The 19,111-nt window shown below is 59.2% G+C and overlaps 2 protein-coding genes across 3 annotated transcripts; one reads left to right on the forward strand and one right to left on the reverse strand.

The window, feature by feature from the left end:
* Positions 1–3,873, forward strand: PRSS57 (serine protease 57). The gene is given in 6 exon segments (XM_022565628.2): positions 1–132; positions 449–602; positions 1,562–1,706; positions 2,079–2,333; positions 3,471–3,665; positions 3,667–3,873. Coding segments are annotated over 6 exon segments (867 nt in total). The 5' UTR covers positions 1–53; the 3' UTR covers positions 3,706–3,873.
* A 782-nt stretch (positions 3,874–4,655) lies between these two features.
* Positions 4,656–10,914, reverse strand: FSTL3 (follistatin like 3). Of its 2 annotated transcripts, XM_022565708.3 has the most exons (5): positions 10,709–10,914; positions 9,174–9,359; positions 6,791–7,006; positions 5,977–6,204; positions 4,656–5,886 (listed from the first exon to the last, which is right to left on the reverse strand). In XM_022565708.3, the coding sequence occupies exons 1-5, from the start codon at positions 10,809–10,811 to the stop codon at positions 5,831–5,833; spliced, it is 789 nt and encodes a 262-aa protein (XP_022421416.1). In that variant the 5' UTR covers positions 10,812–10,914; the 3' UTR covers positions 4,656–5,830. The 2 variants fall into 2 exon arrangements, with proteins under 2 accessions (XP_022421416.1, XP_089761968.1); XM_089905842.1 differs by having other exon boundaries at positions 4,656–6,204.
* Positions 10,915–19,111: the final 8,197 nt, after the last annotated feature.

A 19,111-nucleotide genomic window follows, 5' to 3' on the forward strand; every position in this document is an offset into this window, starting at 1 on the left:
GGGTGGACCACGGCCCGCAGAGCTCTCCAGGGAGAGGCTGACCTACAGCAGCCATGAGGCCCGGGGAGGGGAGCTGGGCCTGCCTGCTGCTGACTCTGACCGCCTTCCAGATGCTGCCCATGAGGCCCCCAGGTGAGGACCCCCGAGTAGCCCAACCAAGCCCGTCAGAGCCCCGTACAGGGGCCCCACCCAGGAAGCTCCAGGTAGCACCACGTAGTCAGTTACTCAGCCCCCTGCATGGCTGTTCCTCTCGGGTCTCAGCTGGGAGGCGGGCATGAGGCCCAGCTGGGGTCTCGGCCAGGCCCGGGCCCAGCTTTTAGCGCACCCGGCACCTCTCCTGGCAAACTCCACGGCCTTCTCTGGGCATCTCTGTGTCTGTCTATCCCGCCCAGCCTGACCCCTACCCCACACTGCCCCGTCCCTGACTCGCTGCCCACCCTGCCTGCAGGCTCCTGGGCGTCCCGAATCATCGGGGGCCACAAGGTGACCCCCCACTCCCGGCCCTACATGGCGTCCGTGAGTTTCCAGGGCCAGCACCACTGCGGGGGCTTCCTGCTGCAGACCCGCTGGGTTGTGTCGGCCGCCCACTGCTTCAGAGACAGGTGAGCCAGGATGAGGGGATGCCCTGGTGTGGGTGGGGTGAGGGCTCGTGCAGACAGGCCTCTCAGCTGGGGAGTTTATCAGGGATGGGGGGGCGGCAGGAGAAGTAGGGAACGAGCAGCAGCCGTGACCATAAGCTGATGTTATAACCGTTATGCTTGTCCTGAGCATATTGTTATAACGATTACTAACATTCATATTGAAATTATTGGAGGCAATACTATAATCGAGGTGGGAATTAGAATAAATATAATGAGTATTATATTTATTCTAAGTATGTTTTTATAAGTATTAAAATTAATATTGCAGGGACTTCCCTGGTGGCGCAGTGGTTAAGAATCCGCCTGCCAATGCAGGGGACACGGGTTCAAGCCCTGGTCTGGGAAGATCCCACAGGCCGCGGAGCAACTAAGCCCGGGCGCCACAACTACTGAGCCTGCGCTCTAGAACCCACGAGCCACAACTACTGAGCCCGCATGCCTAGAGCCCGTGCTTCGCAACAAGAGAAGCCACCGCAATGAGAAGCCCGCGGGCACCCCAACGAAGTGTAGCCCCTGCTTGCTGAAACTAGAGAAAGCCCGAGCGCAGCAACGAAGACCCAATGCAGCCAAAAATTAATTAATTAAATTTTCTAAAAAAAGTACTGCAGTGGGAATTCCCTGGTGGTCCAGTCGTTAGGACTTCATGGTCTCTCTGCAGGGGGAGCGAGTTCAATCCCTGGTCGGGGAACTAGGATTCTGCAGGTCACGCGGCGTGGCCAAAAAAAAATTAAATTAAATTCATATTGCTGCGATTGGAGTTAATACCATAATTGAGGTGGAACGGTAATAAACGTGACGCTTATTATCATGGGCTGGCGTGAGGATGACATGGATTTGCTTGGCAGGTGGGGAGAGACCCCACCCCGTGCCGGGTGGCCCTCACCCCAGCCTCGCTCACAACCACCCTCCCCACCCCGCAGAGACCCCCAAACGGGCCTGGTGGTGCTAGGGGCCCACGACCTGCGCACCGCAGAGGCCACGCAGCAGGTGTTCAGCATCTCGGCTGTCTTCATGCACCCCGACTACCATCCGGCCACCCACACCAGTGACATCTGTCTGCTGCGGGTGAGACGCTGCGTGGGGGACGAGGGCCAGACGCGGGTCCCAGGCACCCCCCCCACGATGGCCTGATTTGTTTAAAATCAGCTGTTGGGATCCTGTGAGCACCTGTGCTCAGAGCAGGGAAGGAGAGGCTCGTTAGAAATACCCTTTGGGCAGCTGAGGGGTTGAGACCGGAGGCTGGGGAAGACCAGAGCCCTGGTCTGAGGCAGTTGAGGCCTGACGGGCGGTGGCGCGTGGTGGCCTTCCGACAGCCTAATGACGGCTGCCACTGACTTCTCTCCATGAGGCCAAGAAGAAACCCAGAAAGGTAAACAGGCAGGAGCAGTGGTGGGTGGCTGCGGTGGGGGAGGCCTAACCTCAGTGCTCCCCCCGCAGCTGAACAGCTCTGCCATCCTGGGTCCTGCAGTGGGGCTGCTGGGGCTGCCACGGAGGCCACCCAGGGCCGGGGCACAGTGCAAGGTGGCCGGCTGGGGCTCCGTGTCCGACTTCGAGGAGCTGCCGCCTGTGTTGATGGAGGCCGAGGTCCGCGTGCTGGGCCTGGACATCTGCAACAGCTCCTGGAGGGGGCAGCTGAGCCCTGCCATGCTCTGCACCCGCAGTGGGGACCGCCGGCGACGTGGCTTCTGCTCGGTGAGACACTCAGTCTCTGTCCTGCCTGCTTACCGCGTGGGGAAACTGAGGCCCACAGAGAGGGTCAGAGCTGGGCAGAGCCTTGGGAACTAAGTCCCAGCTCACCTTTGACCAGATGGGCCTCGCCTAAGGCCCTGGAAGGGCACGGAGTTGCCCAGGGTCACAGGGATGCCATGTATGGCTGTGCAGGTTGCGCACTGCACAAACAGCTACAGATCTGTGTCTTTAAAAGCAGTGTCAAAAAAAAAAAAAAAAAAAGCAAGGTCCAGATCTCAAGGAAGAAGCTCCTGCTCCTAAGCCCTTGTATGGATTAATGGCAAATTTGGCCACGGTGCCAAGGAAGAAACTCAGCCCAGGTGTGGGGTGGGGGTGGGGGGCGGTGTCTTTTGTTCCAGCCATGAGAGTGCAGTGGTTCAGATTCTGGAGCCCAACTGCCTGGGTCCACGTCCAGACTGAGCCGCTTCCCAGATGTGTGGTCTTAGAAAAGTCACCTCACTTCCCGGGACCTCACTTTCTCCATCTGTAAAACTGTCACACAAATAGGACCTACTTCTCAGGGTCAGAGCTGATTCCAGGTGACAATTAGGGTGATAGGTGTGGGGAGGTGAGGGGAGAGGAGGAAGCAGGAGTTTTACGGTGAGTATTCCGGGAGGTCTCTCTGAGGAAAGTACTTTTGAGAGTTGGAGGGGCCTTGAGAAGATCTGAGGGGAGGCATGCCAGGCAGAGAGACCAGTCACAGAGCTGCTGTGTACAGCTGCGCAAGTTGTGCACTGCACAAGGTGCTGCCGACTTGTGTATTTATACAAGCAGTGTCCAGCAGGGGGCAGTAACGGGTCTCAAGAATATGCAAAAGCCTAGAGGTTGGAGCTTGGTTTGCTGCAGGAAGAGCAAGGTAGGCTGGCATGGCTGGAACCAAGCAAGTCGGGGGAGAGGAGGGCAGACAGGTGGGTGGGGGCTGGATCCTCTAGGCCTTAAAGGCTGAGGTGAGGAGCTTAGTCTTTGCTGTAAAAGCTCTAGGGAGCCATGGAAGGATTTTGAGGCAGGGAGGGTCCTTCTCAGATTCACCCGTATGAGCTCCTTTAAGGAAAGTGAGGCCCAGAGAGGGACCCCTGGCCTCACCTTTGCCTCCACCTCCAGGCAGACTCTGGGGGGCCCCTGGTTTGCAGAAATCAGGCCCATGGCGTCGTCTCCTTCTCCGGCCTCTGGTGCGGCAACCCCAAGACCCCCGACGTGTACACACTGGTGTCCGCCTTCGTGACCTGGATCTGGGATGTGGTTCGGCGGGGCCCGCACGGCCCCCAGCCCAGCCCCCCACCCAGGACCACTGGGGGCCCAGCAGGAGTTGCCTGAACCACAGCAGCGCACAAGATGAGGTTAGCTCCGGCCTGGAAAATTCCATGGCTGGGGCAGAGGGTCCATGGGCCCCCAAACCCCAGGAAGCCTGGTGTGTGTGGGATGGCAGGTGGGATAGGGGGGAATCAGTTCCAAACAAAAAGGGCAAAATAACACAATAAAGTGTTAACTGGCTCACCAGACACGATGGTCTGCCTCCAGGGTCCATGCACGTCTTTGAGCTTCTCCTTGGCCTCAGCGTGGCCGAGGGTCCAGTTCCAGCACTCCCTCCCGGAGGGACCTTGAGCCATAGGACCTGGGCCCCTCTCCACCCTCCCACACCCTCCCCACGCTGACCCCTCTGGAGTTTCCCACCCTGCCTCCCCGCCTTGGTCCCTACCTGGACTGCCACTCCTCTGCCCTCCAGCCAACCCCACACAAATGGGGAAACCGAGGCCGGGAGAGGGTAGGGGCTCTGGTCCTCAGGGTGGGGTCTCAGGTTGGCCTGGCTCACCCTCTGAAAAGAGCTTTGAGTGAATGGTGCCCGGCTGGCGGCAAGGCTGGGCGAGTCCCAGCTGGTACTTTTACTAATCGTGTTAGTGTCACTATGGTACCTCCAACCCTTCCAGGCCAGGCCTCCGTTTCTGGACCCTAAACCAGGTGGCCTCTTGGGGCTGCCCTAAGCCATCTTGACCCCCCTCTTTCCCTCCCCTGCCCCATAAAGGCCAAGACTCTCCCACCCACCCTCACCCCACCTGCCCCAGTTCTACCTCGGCTGCCGCCCACCGCCTGAAGGTGGGCACTGAGGCCCCGAGTCAGGCAGTGGCCGCCCCAAGGACATACACCTGTGTTTCTGCGCTGGATGCTTCCAGAACACACTATGCACCAGCATCACAGCACCCCAGGACCCAGGCTGGTAACCCCCTACCAAAGTGGGCGGCGCAGAGGCTCAGAGAGGTGGTGGGCAAACCGAGGCCTGGACATCCAAAGTGGCTTTTTCAGTGTTTATTTCTTTGGCAGGCGAGGCAGGACCCCAGGGTGGGGGAGGTTGCCTTGTCGGGGGCTCGGGCGAACCCACTGCTCAAGGGCACTTTTCCAGGTGTCACAGGTAAGGCACTTCCTGGAGGCTGGGAAGGACACGGACGAGCCCCACTGCCCTGTGCTCCTCGCTCCAAACTCGGGGAGCTGGGCTCCTGCCCCGCTGGGCCCCCACCCTGGTCTGAACCTCCAGTCTACACACAGGCACAGGGAGGTGACAAAGAGCAACAGCCCAGGAAGATGGAGGGAACCCGGCTGGCAGGCAGGGGGGGCTCAGCTGGGAACAGGGCTTAGAGGCGTGGCCAGGGCAGGATGCGGGGGACAGAGGGTCCCGGGTCTGGACCTCACTTGTGCACGGGGCAGCAGGCACTGGGGTGCCTCTCAGACACACGGCTCCAGGATGCCAGGTGTGCAGTGGGTCTTGGTGTCTATTCTCCATTCTGAGCCAGTGGGTGAGCAGGGACCCCACCGGGTCCCACCCTAAGTGGGCCGGGCACCACCGGACATGGTGCCCTGTTCTGGGCAGATACGGCCTCTCCATGCCCAAGTCCTGTGTCCAGAGGCCCAGATGGCACCCTGTCCCTGGGGACAAGCTGGGCTTTTCTCAGGGGCCTTCACAGAACACACTGGGAGCTGCAGGGAGAGGGAAGGTAAGCCCCTTGGTTACCCTGGGGCTGGTGGGGGACAGTGGTTGCTTCCTTGGCCTGTCTGGGGTCTGGGCATGTTCTGAGGCTCATCTCTACACACCCAGGCCGTGGACCCCCTCTCACCCCCTGGTCCCTGTTCTATCAATAGAGGCCAGGGTGCCTCTTCATTAATTGCTGGCAGGAAGTCCCCAGCCCTCTCGGTGGCAGCGACAATGAATAGAGTTATCCCCGAGGAAGGAGAAGCGTGGGGTCCTCCTGGGCAGTAGGGTACCTAGGTCTGGGGTGGCACCCCACCCACCAGCCCTGCTCCCAGGCCTCCTTCCCCCAGTCCTTCCAAGGTATCGTCGGGGGGCAACAGGGCTCCCAAAATGGTCCCGGTCCAGACTCTGAGGAGTGTCCGTGGGACATAAATTAGACTCTGCTGTGGCAATAAATAAAACGGGGCTGCCTTGAACGCCAGGCCCAGGCCGGTCCTCAGGCTCACACAAAGTTCTCCTCGTCCTCCTCCGACTCAGCATCTAGCGGCTCGGGGGTGCCTGCAGAGTGGGAGGGACCAAAAGAGAAATGCGGGCGCGGAGAGGGGCTGGGGGCTAGACCCCGCCGCTGCTCCCTGCCCCTCGCCGCACCTGCACAACTGCCCGGGTGGCGCACGCCGATGGAGCGGCCCAGGAAGCAGGTGGCCTGGCGGAGGTGGCACGAGGACATGTAGGTGACGTTGTTGTTGCCACAGAGCTCCTGGCCGGGGCTGGAGGGCGCGGGGCAGGGTGCCGCGCGGCACACCACGCAGTGCGCGCTGCCGGTCTGGTCCACCACGCATGACTGCGGCCGCAGGCACACAACGTGCGCGCACGATTCTGCCGGTGGGGCGTCGGGGAGGGTCAGGGGCGCTCCTCCTAACCTGGGCCACAGGCCCCGCCCCCGCCGCGAGCCCGCCCTCAGGGTCCGACCCTCAGACGCGGCCCCCTTGTTGCACCAGAAGCCACACCCCTTCCACGAACCGCGCCCACACTCCAGAACCACTCTCAATCCCTCCCCCCCCTTTGATTGCACCAGTAAGCTTCTCTGACACACACTCGTATCTCTCACCCCATATGAGCCCCAGAATCCCCTTTCCAAACCTGCACCCAACTCTTTCTCATTCATGACCCCACAAAAGACCTAATCCAGTGACACTCTCGCGGGACAGTAGACTCCCTCCGCTAGGCCCCGCCCACGAGCTCCCATCTAAGCCCCGCCTAGCACAAGGCCTGGGAGCAGGGCTGGTGGGTGGGGTGCCACCCCGCCTAGCCCGCCCAAATCCGTAAGACATAATAGGACACCCTGGATTTCAGACCACGCCCCTTCCTGCCAAGACCACGCCCCCACGCGTTGCGGCAGCGGCCTTACAGGATGCTCAGACCCGGTGGCCCCGCCCCTCCCCCAGGCCCCGCCCCTACGTACTGCGGCAGCGGCCCCGGTACATGACGCGCAGGTCTGGGTGGCCGCGGCAGCGCGCGGCGCGCAATTCGCACTCGTCGCGGTAGGTGGCGCCGTCCGAGCCGCAGACCTGAAGGCGCGCTGGGAGCCCCGAGCAGTCGGGCGCGCACTCGCAGCGCGGACGGCCCCCCAGCATGCGGCAGGCCTTGCCTGGGCCGCACGCCACGCCCTCGCACGAATCTGTGGACAGAGGACACACACGTGTGGGCTGGGGCGCGTGGCCGAGGCCGGAGGTCCTCAGAGCCCCCCGCGCCCTCGCCCCCTCCCTGTTCCGAGGGATAGAGGCCGGGCCGGATTCGGGGCCCACAGGGGAGGAGACTGATTTGGGGGTCTGGGGGCGGGACCGTTAGGGACGAGATTCAGCCACGGCCCGGGTGGACACGGACTCGACGCTGCTCCTGGGGCGGGCTTCTGTCGGGGGGCGGGGCTCAGTGTGGGCGGGAGGGAGGGGTCTCTGCCCGGAATCTGGGGGTCCGGGAGGAACGGGCTTCCGCCCCCGGTCCAGCTCTCGCTCCGCAGCTGGGCCACCCGCTCGGGCTGACGTCTGTTCCCTGATTTACGCGCGTTTCTGGGAAGGCCGGCGGGGGATCGGCTGCGTCAGCCCGCGGGGGGAGCGGGGGGCTCCACCCCGTCCAGGCGCGGGTATGGGGAGGACGGGCAGCGTCTGTTCCCCGTGCCTGCCAGGACCTCCGCGGAGGAGGTGTCAGGGAGGGCGCGGCGTCGGCCTGGTCTGAGGCTCATTTCCTGAGGAGGGGGCCTCCCACAGCCCGAGCCCTCCGAACCAGGGGTTACCGCCCCCCGCAGCCCCATTTCTCAGGTAGGGAAACAAGTCTCTCTCTGAGATCCCCGCCCCCACTCAGGCCCGGCTAACGGCTGCTTCTGGCCTCCCAGGCCCAGGGCAGCCTCCCATCTACCCACACAAGGTGGTGCCGTTTTGTCGTCATTTTACAAAAGGGGGAAACAGTCACAGCTGTGAGTTGTTGACAGCCAGGGCACTTCGGCGTGAGAACTCCAGGCCGGACCCGATGGACCCCCCAGCTCTGTGGCTTGTGGGTCTGGAGGGCCGTCTCTGAGCTCGAGTTGAGGTTTCAGCTTCAGTTTCCCTGTGTGTAAAGTGGGGCTGATGGGGAAACCCACCTTACAGGGTGAGCAGAAAATGATGGATGCTCCTAAGAGACTAGCTGGCGTGCCCCAAGTCCCTGTGCCAGGGCATGTGGGCTGCACCTGGGCGCCTCCCATGCTGCCCGCCCACACGCACATCTGGAAACGCTCTCCCGGGTGGCTTCACGCAAGCAAGAACAGAAGTGGCAGGGCTGAGTTCCTGTCCCCAAGGCCAGACAAGGTTGGGGGGCGGGGGGGAGGGGGTCCTGGACCGTCTCATAACCAGGCCAGGCACTTTTTGAAGTCTGTCCTCCTCCCAGAAGCCAGAGGGGCTTCTGGAGGGAGCCAGGGCACATGGCAGTTGAGTCTGGGACCACCCAGCCAGGCTGATCTGGGATTAATCACATCCCAGCGGCCAGTCAGGCTCCTCAGTTTGGCCTGCAGGTCTGCAGCCCTCAGCTCCAGCCTCCTCCTTGTGCCCCTGTCCTGACTCCACCCACCAGGGTCTGATCCCAGGCCATGGTCTCTGCTGATGCTCTCCCCCATGCTTTCTCCAGCTGGCGAACTCCTAACCATCTGCCAGCACCCTGGCTCGAGAGCCCACCTCCTTCAAGTCATGCCCCCCTGCGCCCTCTGGGTCCTTGCAGGTTCAGCCTTGCACAGGGGGCTGGGAAAGTCCCCAACCCCTTCTCCAGGGCAGAGACGATGTCTTGACTTAGTCATTCACTCATTCTGCCTTCAGAGAGCCCCTAGTCTGATGGGGGAGGCAGCATTTTGCAGAGCATGGTGCAGAGGCACACGCTTGTTTAACATGCAGCTGTTTAACCACAGCTAAGCCCAACCCCAGACCCTGGAATCTGCGGGGTCAAGGGCAGATAAGTGGGAACACTGAGTGTGGGGTCACGAACCCTAATGGCCAGTCGGGGAAAATCCACCTTCCTAGGAGCTAGGTGTGAGCACATCCACTAGGTGCAGGGCAAGTGGGAAAGGCCACCCTGGCAGAGGGCTCCTCGTGAGCAAGGGCCTAGAGGCTGGAATCCAAACTGGGGACTCCTTGGAGCTTCCTGAACCCTCACCTGCAGGTGGCTAAGCTGGGAGCCTGAAGGCCCGCAACCCCTCTCTGAGCCCGGGATCCCCGTGCCGGCAGCCTCAAGCTTCTGCCTGCCCCCAAGACGGGGGGCTCACTCTCGGCTGTCCCGCCTCTGACCCTGTGACCCTGGCCTGCGGCCGACACCCAGGGTCTCACCTTTGCAGGGGAGGCAGTGGACGAGGCCCAGGAAGCCCAGGAGGCTGATCTTGTTCCCCGGGTGCGTGAAGTTGGACCAGGCGGTGTCGATGTTACCAGACGCACAGCACTCAGCCTGGCTCACGTCCGTCCTCAGCACCAGGCTGCAGGTGGCCTCTCGGCCCTGCTGGAGCCAGCAGACACCACCTGCGGACAAGCGGGCCAGTTCCCACGTGGCCAGAGGCGCCCTCCGGTGCCCCTCCCCACACCCCGGCCTTGGCCTTCCAGCCAGCTGCCGGCCCATGGCGATGCATACAGTTGGTGCTCAGTAATTATGGTGGGGATAATCTGCCCCTGACCTGGGAAGGAGGGGCAGAGAACCGCACAGGTGTCCCCACCCTGGCTGCAGATTCTTTGGGGACCCTTCCTCTCTGGGATCCAGCCCCAAAACTGCTCCAGCACCCACCCCACCCCCTCCTGGGAACCTCTCCCCCCTGGGTCCAGGCCCCCAGCCCGGGCCTGGCATCCTGCCCGAGCAGGCAAACGCCCGGAGCTGGACGTGTCAGGGTCAGCGGGCCCTGGAGCCGCCTCTCCCGCCTCTGCCCTCTGTCTAGACAGCGCCCGAGGGCACGCGGAGCCCCCTCGCCCAGCAGCCCCCCCTCGCCTGGCCCGCCTCTTACTCACTCCAACTCGGGAACATTCCCCTCGCATGAGCTCACTGTCTCCCCGGGGATGCGGCCTTCGGGGAGGGGGCTTGGCTCTCCCCTCACTGCGGGGCTGGGGTGGGGCTGCAGGGTGGGGTGGGGGGCAGATGGCCCTCGGTTTCTGCACCGTTAAGTGGGGGCGGGGGTGGCCACGGCCCCCATTCCGTGGAGCTCCCAGGCTCTGTGCTGAGCGCCTCCCAGGGACCAGCTCTGGGAAGCCCAGCACATTGGCACCCCGTATAAAAGGGGAAACTGAGGCCAGGAGTGGGGATGTGACTTCCCCGGCACCTCCGCAAGTGGCAGGTGTGAGATTCCAATGACCTGTCTGCCTGAACCAGACCCAGGGAAAATCTGAGACCCCAGCTGGAGGTCCTGAGTCCAGCCACCCAGCCCTGCCTTTCTGGAGCATTGGGACCCGGATGGTCGAGGTTCAAATCCCCGCTTTGCCACTTAAAAGCTGTGTGACCCTGTGCCTCAGTTTCCCCACCTGGAAACCGGGCAGAAGAGTGCCCACACTACTGGGCTGTTGCATGGATTCCAGGACGGAAGAGGCAGACACTAGGCGCCCAATAATTGTCAGCAGCTCTTGTGACTAGATTCTTGATAAATAAATTGTGAAGGAGTCACATCTGCTCTCCTGACCTCCTGGTGACCCTCCTTTGGGCCTTTTGGGGCTGGGGGGAGGGGAGCCTCAAGCCCTCCCAGATTCAACCTGCAGCGGCCACGGGTCACCACGGGTCACCGCTGTCTGCCACCGCCGCCGCGCCCCCCGACCTCGCCCCCAGGCCCGCATTCCGGGCAGGCCCACGTGGGTGGCCCGCCCCGCCCGCCCCTTCCGGCCGCCCCACTCACCGGGCGCGGGGTCGCCAGAGCCCACGGAGCCAACGAAGCCCACGGCCCACGCCAGGGCCCCCCAGGGCAGCGGCCACAGTGGCCCCGGCGCCCCGGGACGCATGGCGGACGCAGACACGGCGGCGGCCCCCGCGTCGGACGCGCGGGCGGCGGGCGGGCGGGCGGGCTGCAGGGAGGGCGGCGGCGGCACCACTTCCAGCGCGCGGCCGGCGCGCCCTATAAAGGTCCCGCGGGCTGCGGGCGGGGCGGGGCGGGGCGGGCCGGCCGGGGCGGGGCGCGGGACAGTGTCGCGCGCGATGTGGGCGGCAGCTGGTCGGGGGCGGGGGCACGACCCGGGAGCCGGGCTGGTGGCTGTGAGTTCGAGGTGTCGCCGTGCGTTTGGGGGACTGGCCGGTGAACCAAGGGGAGCGCGTCTGTGGATCCGTGCGCGTCGTGTTCTGCATGTGGTCGCTGGGGTGGCCCCAGTGTGCTCTGGACTCCTGGCCTGTCCTCCCCGTCCCTACACGCCCCAGGGACCTCAGCCCCAGCCAGTTCCCTAATCACACACCCCCGGCCATCCGCCTGGCCACTTGGCCGCTGGAGCCGGTGGGCACGGCTGGGTGTGAGCGCGTGGAGGGATGGGGAGGTTGGTGGGGTGGGAAACAGAGGCAGAGAGGTGTGGCAGAGAGAGACCCCAGAGACACGATGGTCCTGACTACATCGCTGACAGCAATAATCATACCACAAGAGTTACATTGTGGTAAAGTGCCCACTGTGCCTGGCCTTTGCCCCTCACAGCTGAGGTTGCACCAAACACCCCAGGCCTTTGCAAACCGTGCCCCCAGGCCACATCAACAACCTGCTGACTTCTCTCCTCCAAGGATCAGTGCTCCCTGTCCTGGGACACCCTGGAATCCTGGGTTTTCCACAATTTATGATGGCCACATCAGCGTGGGCCTGGGAAGCACTGAGTCCGCTGGGGCCTCAGTGCAGCAGGATGCTTTTCCTTTTTTTTTTTTTTTTTGCGGTACGCCGGCCTCTCACTGTTGTGGCCTCTCCCGTTGCGGAGCACAGGCTCCAGACGCGCAGGCTCAGCGGCCATGGCTCATGGGCCCAGCCACCAGGGAAGCCCCTGCTTTTCCTATTTTGGAGCTGATCTCTTCAATCTTGGGGGCCTCCCAAATTGTTAGGGCACCCCAACAGGCTCATGGGTCCTGTGCAGCCCCTCTGTGTTTGTGCTTCTGGGAAATAATTAGTGACAATCTGCTGGTAGCAGGGACCTTTGGGGGGTGCTGGAGCCTCAGGTTGACCAAGGCAGACCCAGTCCCGTCCTCGCTGAGCTCATGGTTTGTCAGAGTCATAGACAAGAAAATACATAGAAAAACAAACTAATGTATAACTTTTAAGAGTGGAAAATGCTTTTAGGAAAAAACAAAAATGATTGAGGGCAATTGGTCATCTCCCAGGGGCACCTATGCCTCGTCGCCCCCCATCCCTGCATCTGCCCCCACCCCGGGTGTAGAAACAGGATCCCTGAAGGCACAGCCCTTCCTCTGCATGCACGAGATCTGCTGCTGGCCGACACCGTGCCCAGACCACTTACTCCACCTTAGCTGCCCAGCCTGACCCGTGTCCCCAGGGCAGTGCCAAGGGCCGCATTACTTCCTAGCAGCACTGAGGGAGGGCACCCAGCTGTCTCTACCTGGCCTTGGCCTCTGACAGTCCAAGGAGATTCTCCCCTGTTGGGAAATGGGGCAGGAATGAGACCCTGTGTTCTCAGCAAGGGTGTGCGGGGGCTGGACAGGGTGACCTTGGCCGAGACCTGACCTTACCATGGCTCAGCCACCCCGTCCTGAGCTGTGCAAATAAAAGGGCCATTGTCGGCCTGGCATGGGTTTGAAACTGAGGCCAGTGGCCAGTGGCCTTCTGCTCCCCAGCCTGGCGTGTCTCCCCAGCCCAGAGGCTCTACACTGGGTGACCTCAAAAAAGTCATGGCCCTCTTTGGGGAACCCTCTTCTGAGTATCTCCCATTTGTGCCCTCCTCACCACCCCGACCCAGCCTGCAGCCTGCTTCCTACCCCAGGCGCCTGCCATAACGTTCCTCCCTAGCCCATACCCATCATGATTCCCCAAGGTCCCTGCTCACCACCCCAGGGAAACCGACAGTGACAGTCCAACATAAACAGAGCTGTGATGGAGGACGCTGTACCTGACCCAGCCTGGGGAGATCAAGGCAGACTTCTCAGAAGAGGAGGACATTTACATTGTTAGATTGAACAGTGGGGGAGGGAAGGAGGGATGGGAAAAGAAGTCATGGGATGTGTGTGCTACAAGTAAGAGAAAGCCCGAATACAGCCCCCTGAGACATGTGGGTCCCTGGACCCTGTGAATATGTCACCTCCCACGGCAAAAGGACTTTGCAGATAGGATTAAGTTGAGGCCCTTGGGATGGGAGATGATCCTGGGCTATCCAGGTGGGCCCAGTGTCATCACAGGATCCTTGAAAGTGGAGAGCTTCCCCACTGTGGTTGGAGAGATGCAACATGAGAAGGACTTGATCTGCTGTTTTTGGCTTTAAAGAGGGAGGAGGGGGCCTCCGGCCAAGGAATGTGGGCAGCCTCTAGAAGCTGGAAAAGGCAAGGAACAGATTCTCCCCTGGAGTCTCCAGAAAGGAATGCAGCTCTGTCAGTACCTTGATTTTAGCTCAGAGAAACCCATGTTGGACTTCTGACCTCCAGAACTAGAAGAGAAAAATTTGTGTTGTTTTAAGGCCCCAAGTTTGTGTCGATTTGTGACAGCAGCTAATACAAAGGGGTTCAGTGTCGCAGTGATATGGTCCCTGCCTGGCTGGAGACAAACGAGGGAGTGAGCACTGGTGGAAAACGGTCGCAGGACAGAGACCCTAGGAGCAGGAAGGTTTCCAAGGAGGTGACTGAGGCCTGGAGGGAGAAGGAGGCATCTGGTGGAAGCCCAGTCCAGTTTGTGCCACCCTGGCCAAGCCACATGTGACATCTCCATGCCTCCATTCTCTCATCTGTAAAATGGGCACAGATCCTAGTACTGCAGATTTCAGCCAGGACACCAGGGACAATGCCTGGTGCATGGTAGGGGCATGACATGGTGCAGAGATACTTATTAATTAAGAATGGGTAAGTATTTTGCCGTTCCCCACAATGCTGTAAGGCAGGCATCCATTTTACAGAAGGGGGAAACTGAGGCTGGAGGAAGGAAAGTGACTTTCGGGTGGATGCGTTACAAAGCCCCACAAGGTCGGGAATGGAGTCAATACCAGGTAAGCAAGGTTCCAGGACCCATGTGCTGAGCCCCGAGCAATCAGGGTGAGCCCCCAGGTTGTGGCTGGCATCCCTGCTCCGGTTCCAGCACCAGATTTTCCTTTGGGGGATCATCTGCAATCCCAGCTCAAATGTCCCCAAGAGTGGGCACCAACCAAGGCCCAACCACTTAGAATCATCGGACATTCAGCAAACCAGGAAGAGTCAGCTCTGAGACTTTTGCTGGGAAAGGGACACCCACTTCTTGCCTGAGCTAGAGGGGTGTGAGCCTGGAGCTGCAGGTGGCTCCTGCCAATGGCCAGGGAGAGGCCGGCGCAGTGGGACACTGAGCCAAGAGAGGCAGCAGCAATGCCCTGTGCTGTTCTTGGAGGTCCTGGATCCAGCTGTGCCTGAACTGCCTCCCCAGTTAGATAAAGCTGGTTTAAGAGGCGTTTCTATCACTTGCTGTGGACAAAACCAGCTTACAATAAGCCCGTTTACATTTCATTCAAGCGGAGCCTTTAGAATCCAGAGCAGCGGGTTCTGCAGGGGCTGTAGGAATCACACACACCCTGATGTGCCACTGCGTCCAGGATGCAGGTCATGCGTGGCCTGGTCCGGAACGCTCAGGGTCACCCGATCCCATATTACTCAAGCCAGAAGAATGCTTGTGATAGACTCCACATGAACTTAGCATCTGCAGCCCTTGGACTAGACGTGAAACGCTCCAGGCTGTGGGAAGCAAGGCCTTGCTTGTTCCCTAATGGGGCATATGATGATAACCAAGGCAGCACTGAAGACTCGGCCATGGTAGATAGCATGGGAGATCTCTGAACAGAGCTGGGCATTATAACGCCCCCATCGTGCGTACGGTCCCTGCTCCAAACGCCACCCATGGCTCCCCATAGCCCCTGGATGGAGTCCAGGCTTGCCGGCCTGGGTTTGAAGCCCTTGCTTCTGAGCCTGCTCAATTCATGCCCCTTCCCGCAGCTACTTTACCACGTTATCCCCGAATGTCCCCACCCCATCCCCTTCCCTACAGCGGACAACCGGATTTTACGCAGGAATCTGGCGGCCACGTTTGCGGCAGAAGGTAGGGCCCGCCCTCAGCCCAGAGGTGAATTCTGATTGGTTGAACAGAGTTGACGGGCTGTCAGGCACAATCATGTAATACAGCACTGGCCAATGGCCTGTTGGGGGTGGGGTTTCAAGGAAACTCACAAATGCCCAGGCGGACTGTGTCTGGAGGTGACCCAGTATAGCTTGACGTATGAGTTTCCTGTTTGCTGCTTTAACAAAGTGCCGTAAATTTAGCTGCTGAAAATAGCACACATTTATTACTTCTGGAGATCAGGAGTCCGACAGGAGCTGAAATCAGACGTATTTGGGGGCCTTTATTCTGCGCATCACGGCGCTCAGTATTGTTGAGTGCGTGGCTAGTTTCGCAGACATTTGTTGCTGCATCCTGGCTGTGTTCTTGCTCCTGGCACACAGTCGATCCTCCACCAGCATCTTGATTGAGGGATTGCATGGTGGTCTCTGTCCCTGCCAGGCTGAGAGGTGGAGGGACCCCACCCCCTTTTCCGGGGGTGGGGGTGGGGGTGGGGCAGCCTTGGTAAAGCCCTGAAAGCTGATTACCCAATTTGGTAAACGTGCTACTGTTTCAGGTAAGAGAGAGGCCTGCTTTTGGAAGTACGCCTGGTCGTGTTTGGGATAAAGGGGCGTGGGGGCAGTAACGTTGCCTGAAATTCCACACAGACACAGAGAGAGAGCAAAAAATGTCAACCACTGGGGCGTCTGGGTCAAGGACGCCCGGGTCAATAATACCCTTTGTATTATTCTTGAAACTTTTCTGCAAGTTAGAAATTGTTTAAAGTAACAACTTTTGAGCAGCACTCAAGGGACATTCATCAGGAGAGAGAGAATGGAGGCATCCATCTTCCCCACTGGCTTCCCCGTCCCTGTTCTGACGGCTTATTCCTGAAAGATTCTTTGAGCAGGTAGAAATGAAGGAAGTTTGATCTAACATGATGGTGACTACGCTCCTGGGGAATAGCTTGGGGAATATCGGAGGTTCTGGGGCTGCAGGGTCCTGGGTCCTGGTCTGGGTATGGGTGACTCAGGGGTCCACGTCAGGCCATTTGAACAGAACTCTGAGGAATTACTGTGTGTATTTATATCTCCAAACCAACAAATAAAAAACAAAGTTAAAAAACAAACCCATTCCACAAACTAAAACATATGAATTAAAAAGTGGGGCTTCCCTGGTGTTGCAGTGGTTGAGAGTCCGCCTGCCGATGCAGGGGACACGGGTTCATGCCCTGGTCCGGGAGGATCCCACATGCCGTGGAGCGGCTGGGCCCGTGAGCCATGGCCGCTGAGCCTGCGCGTCCGGAGCCTGTGCTCTGCAACGGGAGAGGCCACAGCAGTGAGAGGCCCGCGTACCGCAAAAAAAAAAAAAAAGTGAAAAAAAGGAAAAAGCACAACTCAAAAAGTATCAACAGAAATCAAAAACAAACAAACAAAAAAGCAAATGGGGCTTCCCTGGTGGTGCAGTGGTTAAGAATCTGCCTGCCAGTGCAGGGAACACAGGTTCGCGCCCTGGTCCGGGAAGATCCCACATGCCGCGGACCAACTAAGCCCGTGCGCTTGCACTCTAGAGCCTGCGAGCCACAACTACTGAAGCCCGCGCACCTAGAGCCTGTGCTCCGCAACAAGAGAAGCCACCGCAATGAGTAGGCCTGCGCACCACAACAGAGGAGCCTCCGCTCGCCGCAACTAGAGAAAGCCCGCGTGCAGCAACGAAGACCGAATGCAGCCAAAAATAAATTAATTAATTTTTAAAAAGCAAATGAAAAATAGAAATAAAAAACACAAACCAACAAATATAAATAAAAAGAAAAAAAGACATAAGAAAATATTTAAATAAAAGAATAAAAAGCAAACCCCAAAATGCATGAGCAGATAGCAGTGTACTCATACCTGTTGAAATAATGCTCGGTGGAGCAGTGGCCTGCCTGCAAGGTGGGTAACAGCAGTGCTTTCTCCAGCTCCAAAGCCTCCAAAGGTCCCTCCCAGAGGCTTGATTTGAACCCAAGTCAGTGACTTGGGTGGGGGGGGGTGACACGGTTCTGTCCTGAGGGGTTACCTCATAATCCACTTTCAAAGACTTTTCAAGAAAATGCTGAGAACCCATCAGGAGGCACCTGTGTCTCGCTGCACCCTGCAATCAGAGAGCCCTGGGGTGGCCAGGGCACCCCTCACAAGTCTGTCCCATCAGTGGCAGCAGCAAGGTGGCCACCAGTCACAAATGGATGCCTGAGGCCCAAGAACCTCAGGAACACTGGATCACATGCAGACAGTGGCCCGATTTCTTGAATTCAAATGCCCCAGTCCCAGGGTGACCAACAGGGCAAGTAGCCCAGACCCAGAGGTCCAATGGTGGAGTCTGCTATATGACCATGTTTGAGCCTCAGTCTCCTCATCTGTAAAATGGGAGTCTTCATTTTTCCCACATCATGGTGCTTGTGTGAGGATTAAACTTCAGGCCTGGCACATCCTGAGCTCTTAGTTTTATAATATACAAAACCCCATATTCTTGTTCCCACTGTATCCCCAGCACCCTGTGCAGGCCTGGCGCTGAGGTGCTTTTGAGCACCTACTATATGCAGGGTATTGGCTTCACATATTGGGAGACACCACTGATAACTCCTGGATCCAGAAGTGGCCGTGGCAGGGGGAGAGGGAAGAAGGCACTGGGCAGCCGGGTGCAGCAGGAGATGTGGGCTCCCCCAGGATAGGGTAGGGGCAGCCTCATGAGAAGCAGGTAAAGAGAAGGGAAGGTAGGAATGGCACTCCCAGCAGAGGGCATGACCAGGCAAATGCCCTGAGGTGGGATACAGATTGGCCTACCCATGGGCGCCAATGAGACTGGGCTGGGGAGGGGTGGGAGAGGGGCAGATAAACTCAGGGCAGGCAGCAGGGCCCAGTGAGGAGGTGTTTTGGGTACCACAGGTGCCCCAAGCCTAATCCAATCTCACAACCCTGAGAGGCAGTTTCTGCCGCCTGCCCAGAGAGGTTAAGCGAGTTGCCCAGGACTACAGAGCCATTGTGACTTGGTGGGATTTGAACGCATGCCCGCTAACTCCAAGGCCTCTTGCGCAGTACCTCATAAACTTCTGCAGGATGGGGAATTCCCTGGCAGTCTAGTGGTTAGGACTACGTGCTCTCACTGCCGAGGGCCCAGGGTTCAATCCCTGGTTGGGGAGTTAAGACTCCACAAGCTGCGCGGCAAAACAAACAAACAAACAAACAAACAAGAAAACCCACACTAAAAAAACAAAAACAAACTTCTGCAGGATGAATGAATGAATGAATGAATATATGTCTTTGGTGCGAAACAAGCCCAGGGCTAGGCATTAACGGCCTGAGGCAAAAGGCCCATCCTGGGGGGCGGGGCAGGGGTGGGTGGGTGTTGCCTGGTTTCCCAGCAACAGGGTTGGGGCGCTCTCTGGTGGTCAGAGCAGGAATGGCTTGGAATCACTGAGCCTTGAGGGGTACAAAATGGTGGCTGGCAGACAAGTCTCTGTTCCTAGTCTCTTGACATTCAAAATCGTTTATACACAGGCTCCAATTTGTAATTCCTTGACACTCGTGCTCCAGTGCTCCCTTCAGCAGGAAGCGCAACTCCAACCAACTCCTATTCGTTCTTCAAAGCCCTGGCTCCAATGTCCTCTCCCCTGGGAAGTCCTGTCTGTCTCCCCAGGCTGAACCAAGTCTACCCTAGGGACTCATCCTCCGGCTCAACCTCACGGGGCTGGAGGGTATCTTCAACCAGCTCTGTCTCCTCCAGACATGGAGTACTTCAGAAAACCACTTTTATTGCCTGTTGAGTCTGTGATTGCCCCTGCTGTGTCCTTGCACCCAGCAAAGGGTCTGGCATACTACGGGAGCTCAATGAAAGTTTGTCGAGTGGATAAAGAAATAAGTGCATGATTGGCCTGGAACTAACCTCAGAAATGACCCTGGCCTGCTGATTAATTTTTTGGGGGGTTTAGGTTTTCTGCGCTCTTCTCACCTGAAGGCATCATGGAAACAAGGCCATACCTGGCAGGCCTCAGACTCTCTTATCCCATGTGCCACACTGAGACAT

The sequence above is a fragment of the Delphinapterus leucas genome, unplaced genomic scaffold (genome assembly GCF_059928025.1).
Source record: "Delphinapterus leucas isolate spDelLeu-1000000601 "Yukka" unplaced genomic scaffold, BTC_Dleu_Yukka2 spDelLeu_asBTCV2_sq25, whole genome shotgun sequence".
NCBI lineage: Eukaryota > Metazoa > Chordata > Mammalia > Artiodactyla > Monodontidae > Delphinapterus > Delphinapterus leucas.

Excerpts from the sequence above, each read along its gene's own strand:
- FSTL3 (XM_089905842.1), bottom strand. The coding sequence starts at position 10,811 with ATGCGTCCCGGGGCGCCGGGGCCACTGTGGCCGCTGCCCTGGGGGGCC. Across the intron at positions 9,360-10,708 it reads CTCTGGCGACCCCGCGCCCG|GTGGTGTCTGCTGGCTCCAG; the intron begins GTGAGTGGGGCG and ends GCTTGTCCGCAG. Across the intron at positions 6,205-6,790 it reads GTACCGGGGCCGCTGCCGCA|AATCGTGCGCGCACGTTGTG; the intron begins GTACGTAGGGGC and ends CCCCACCGGCAG.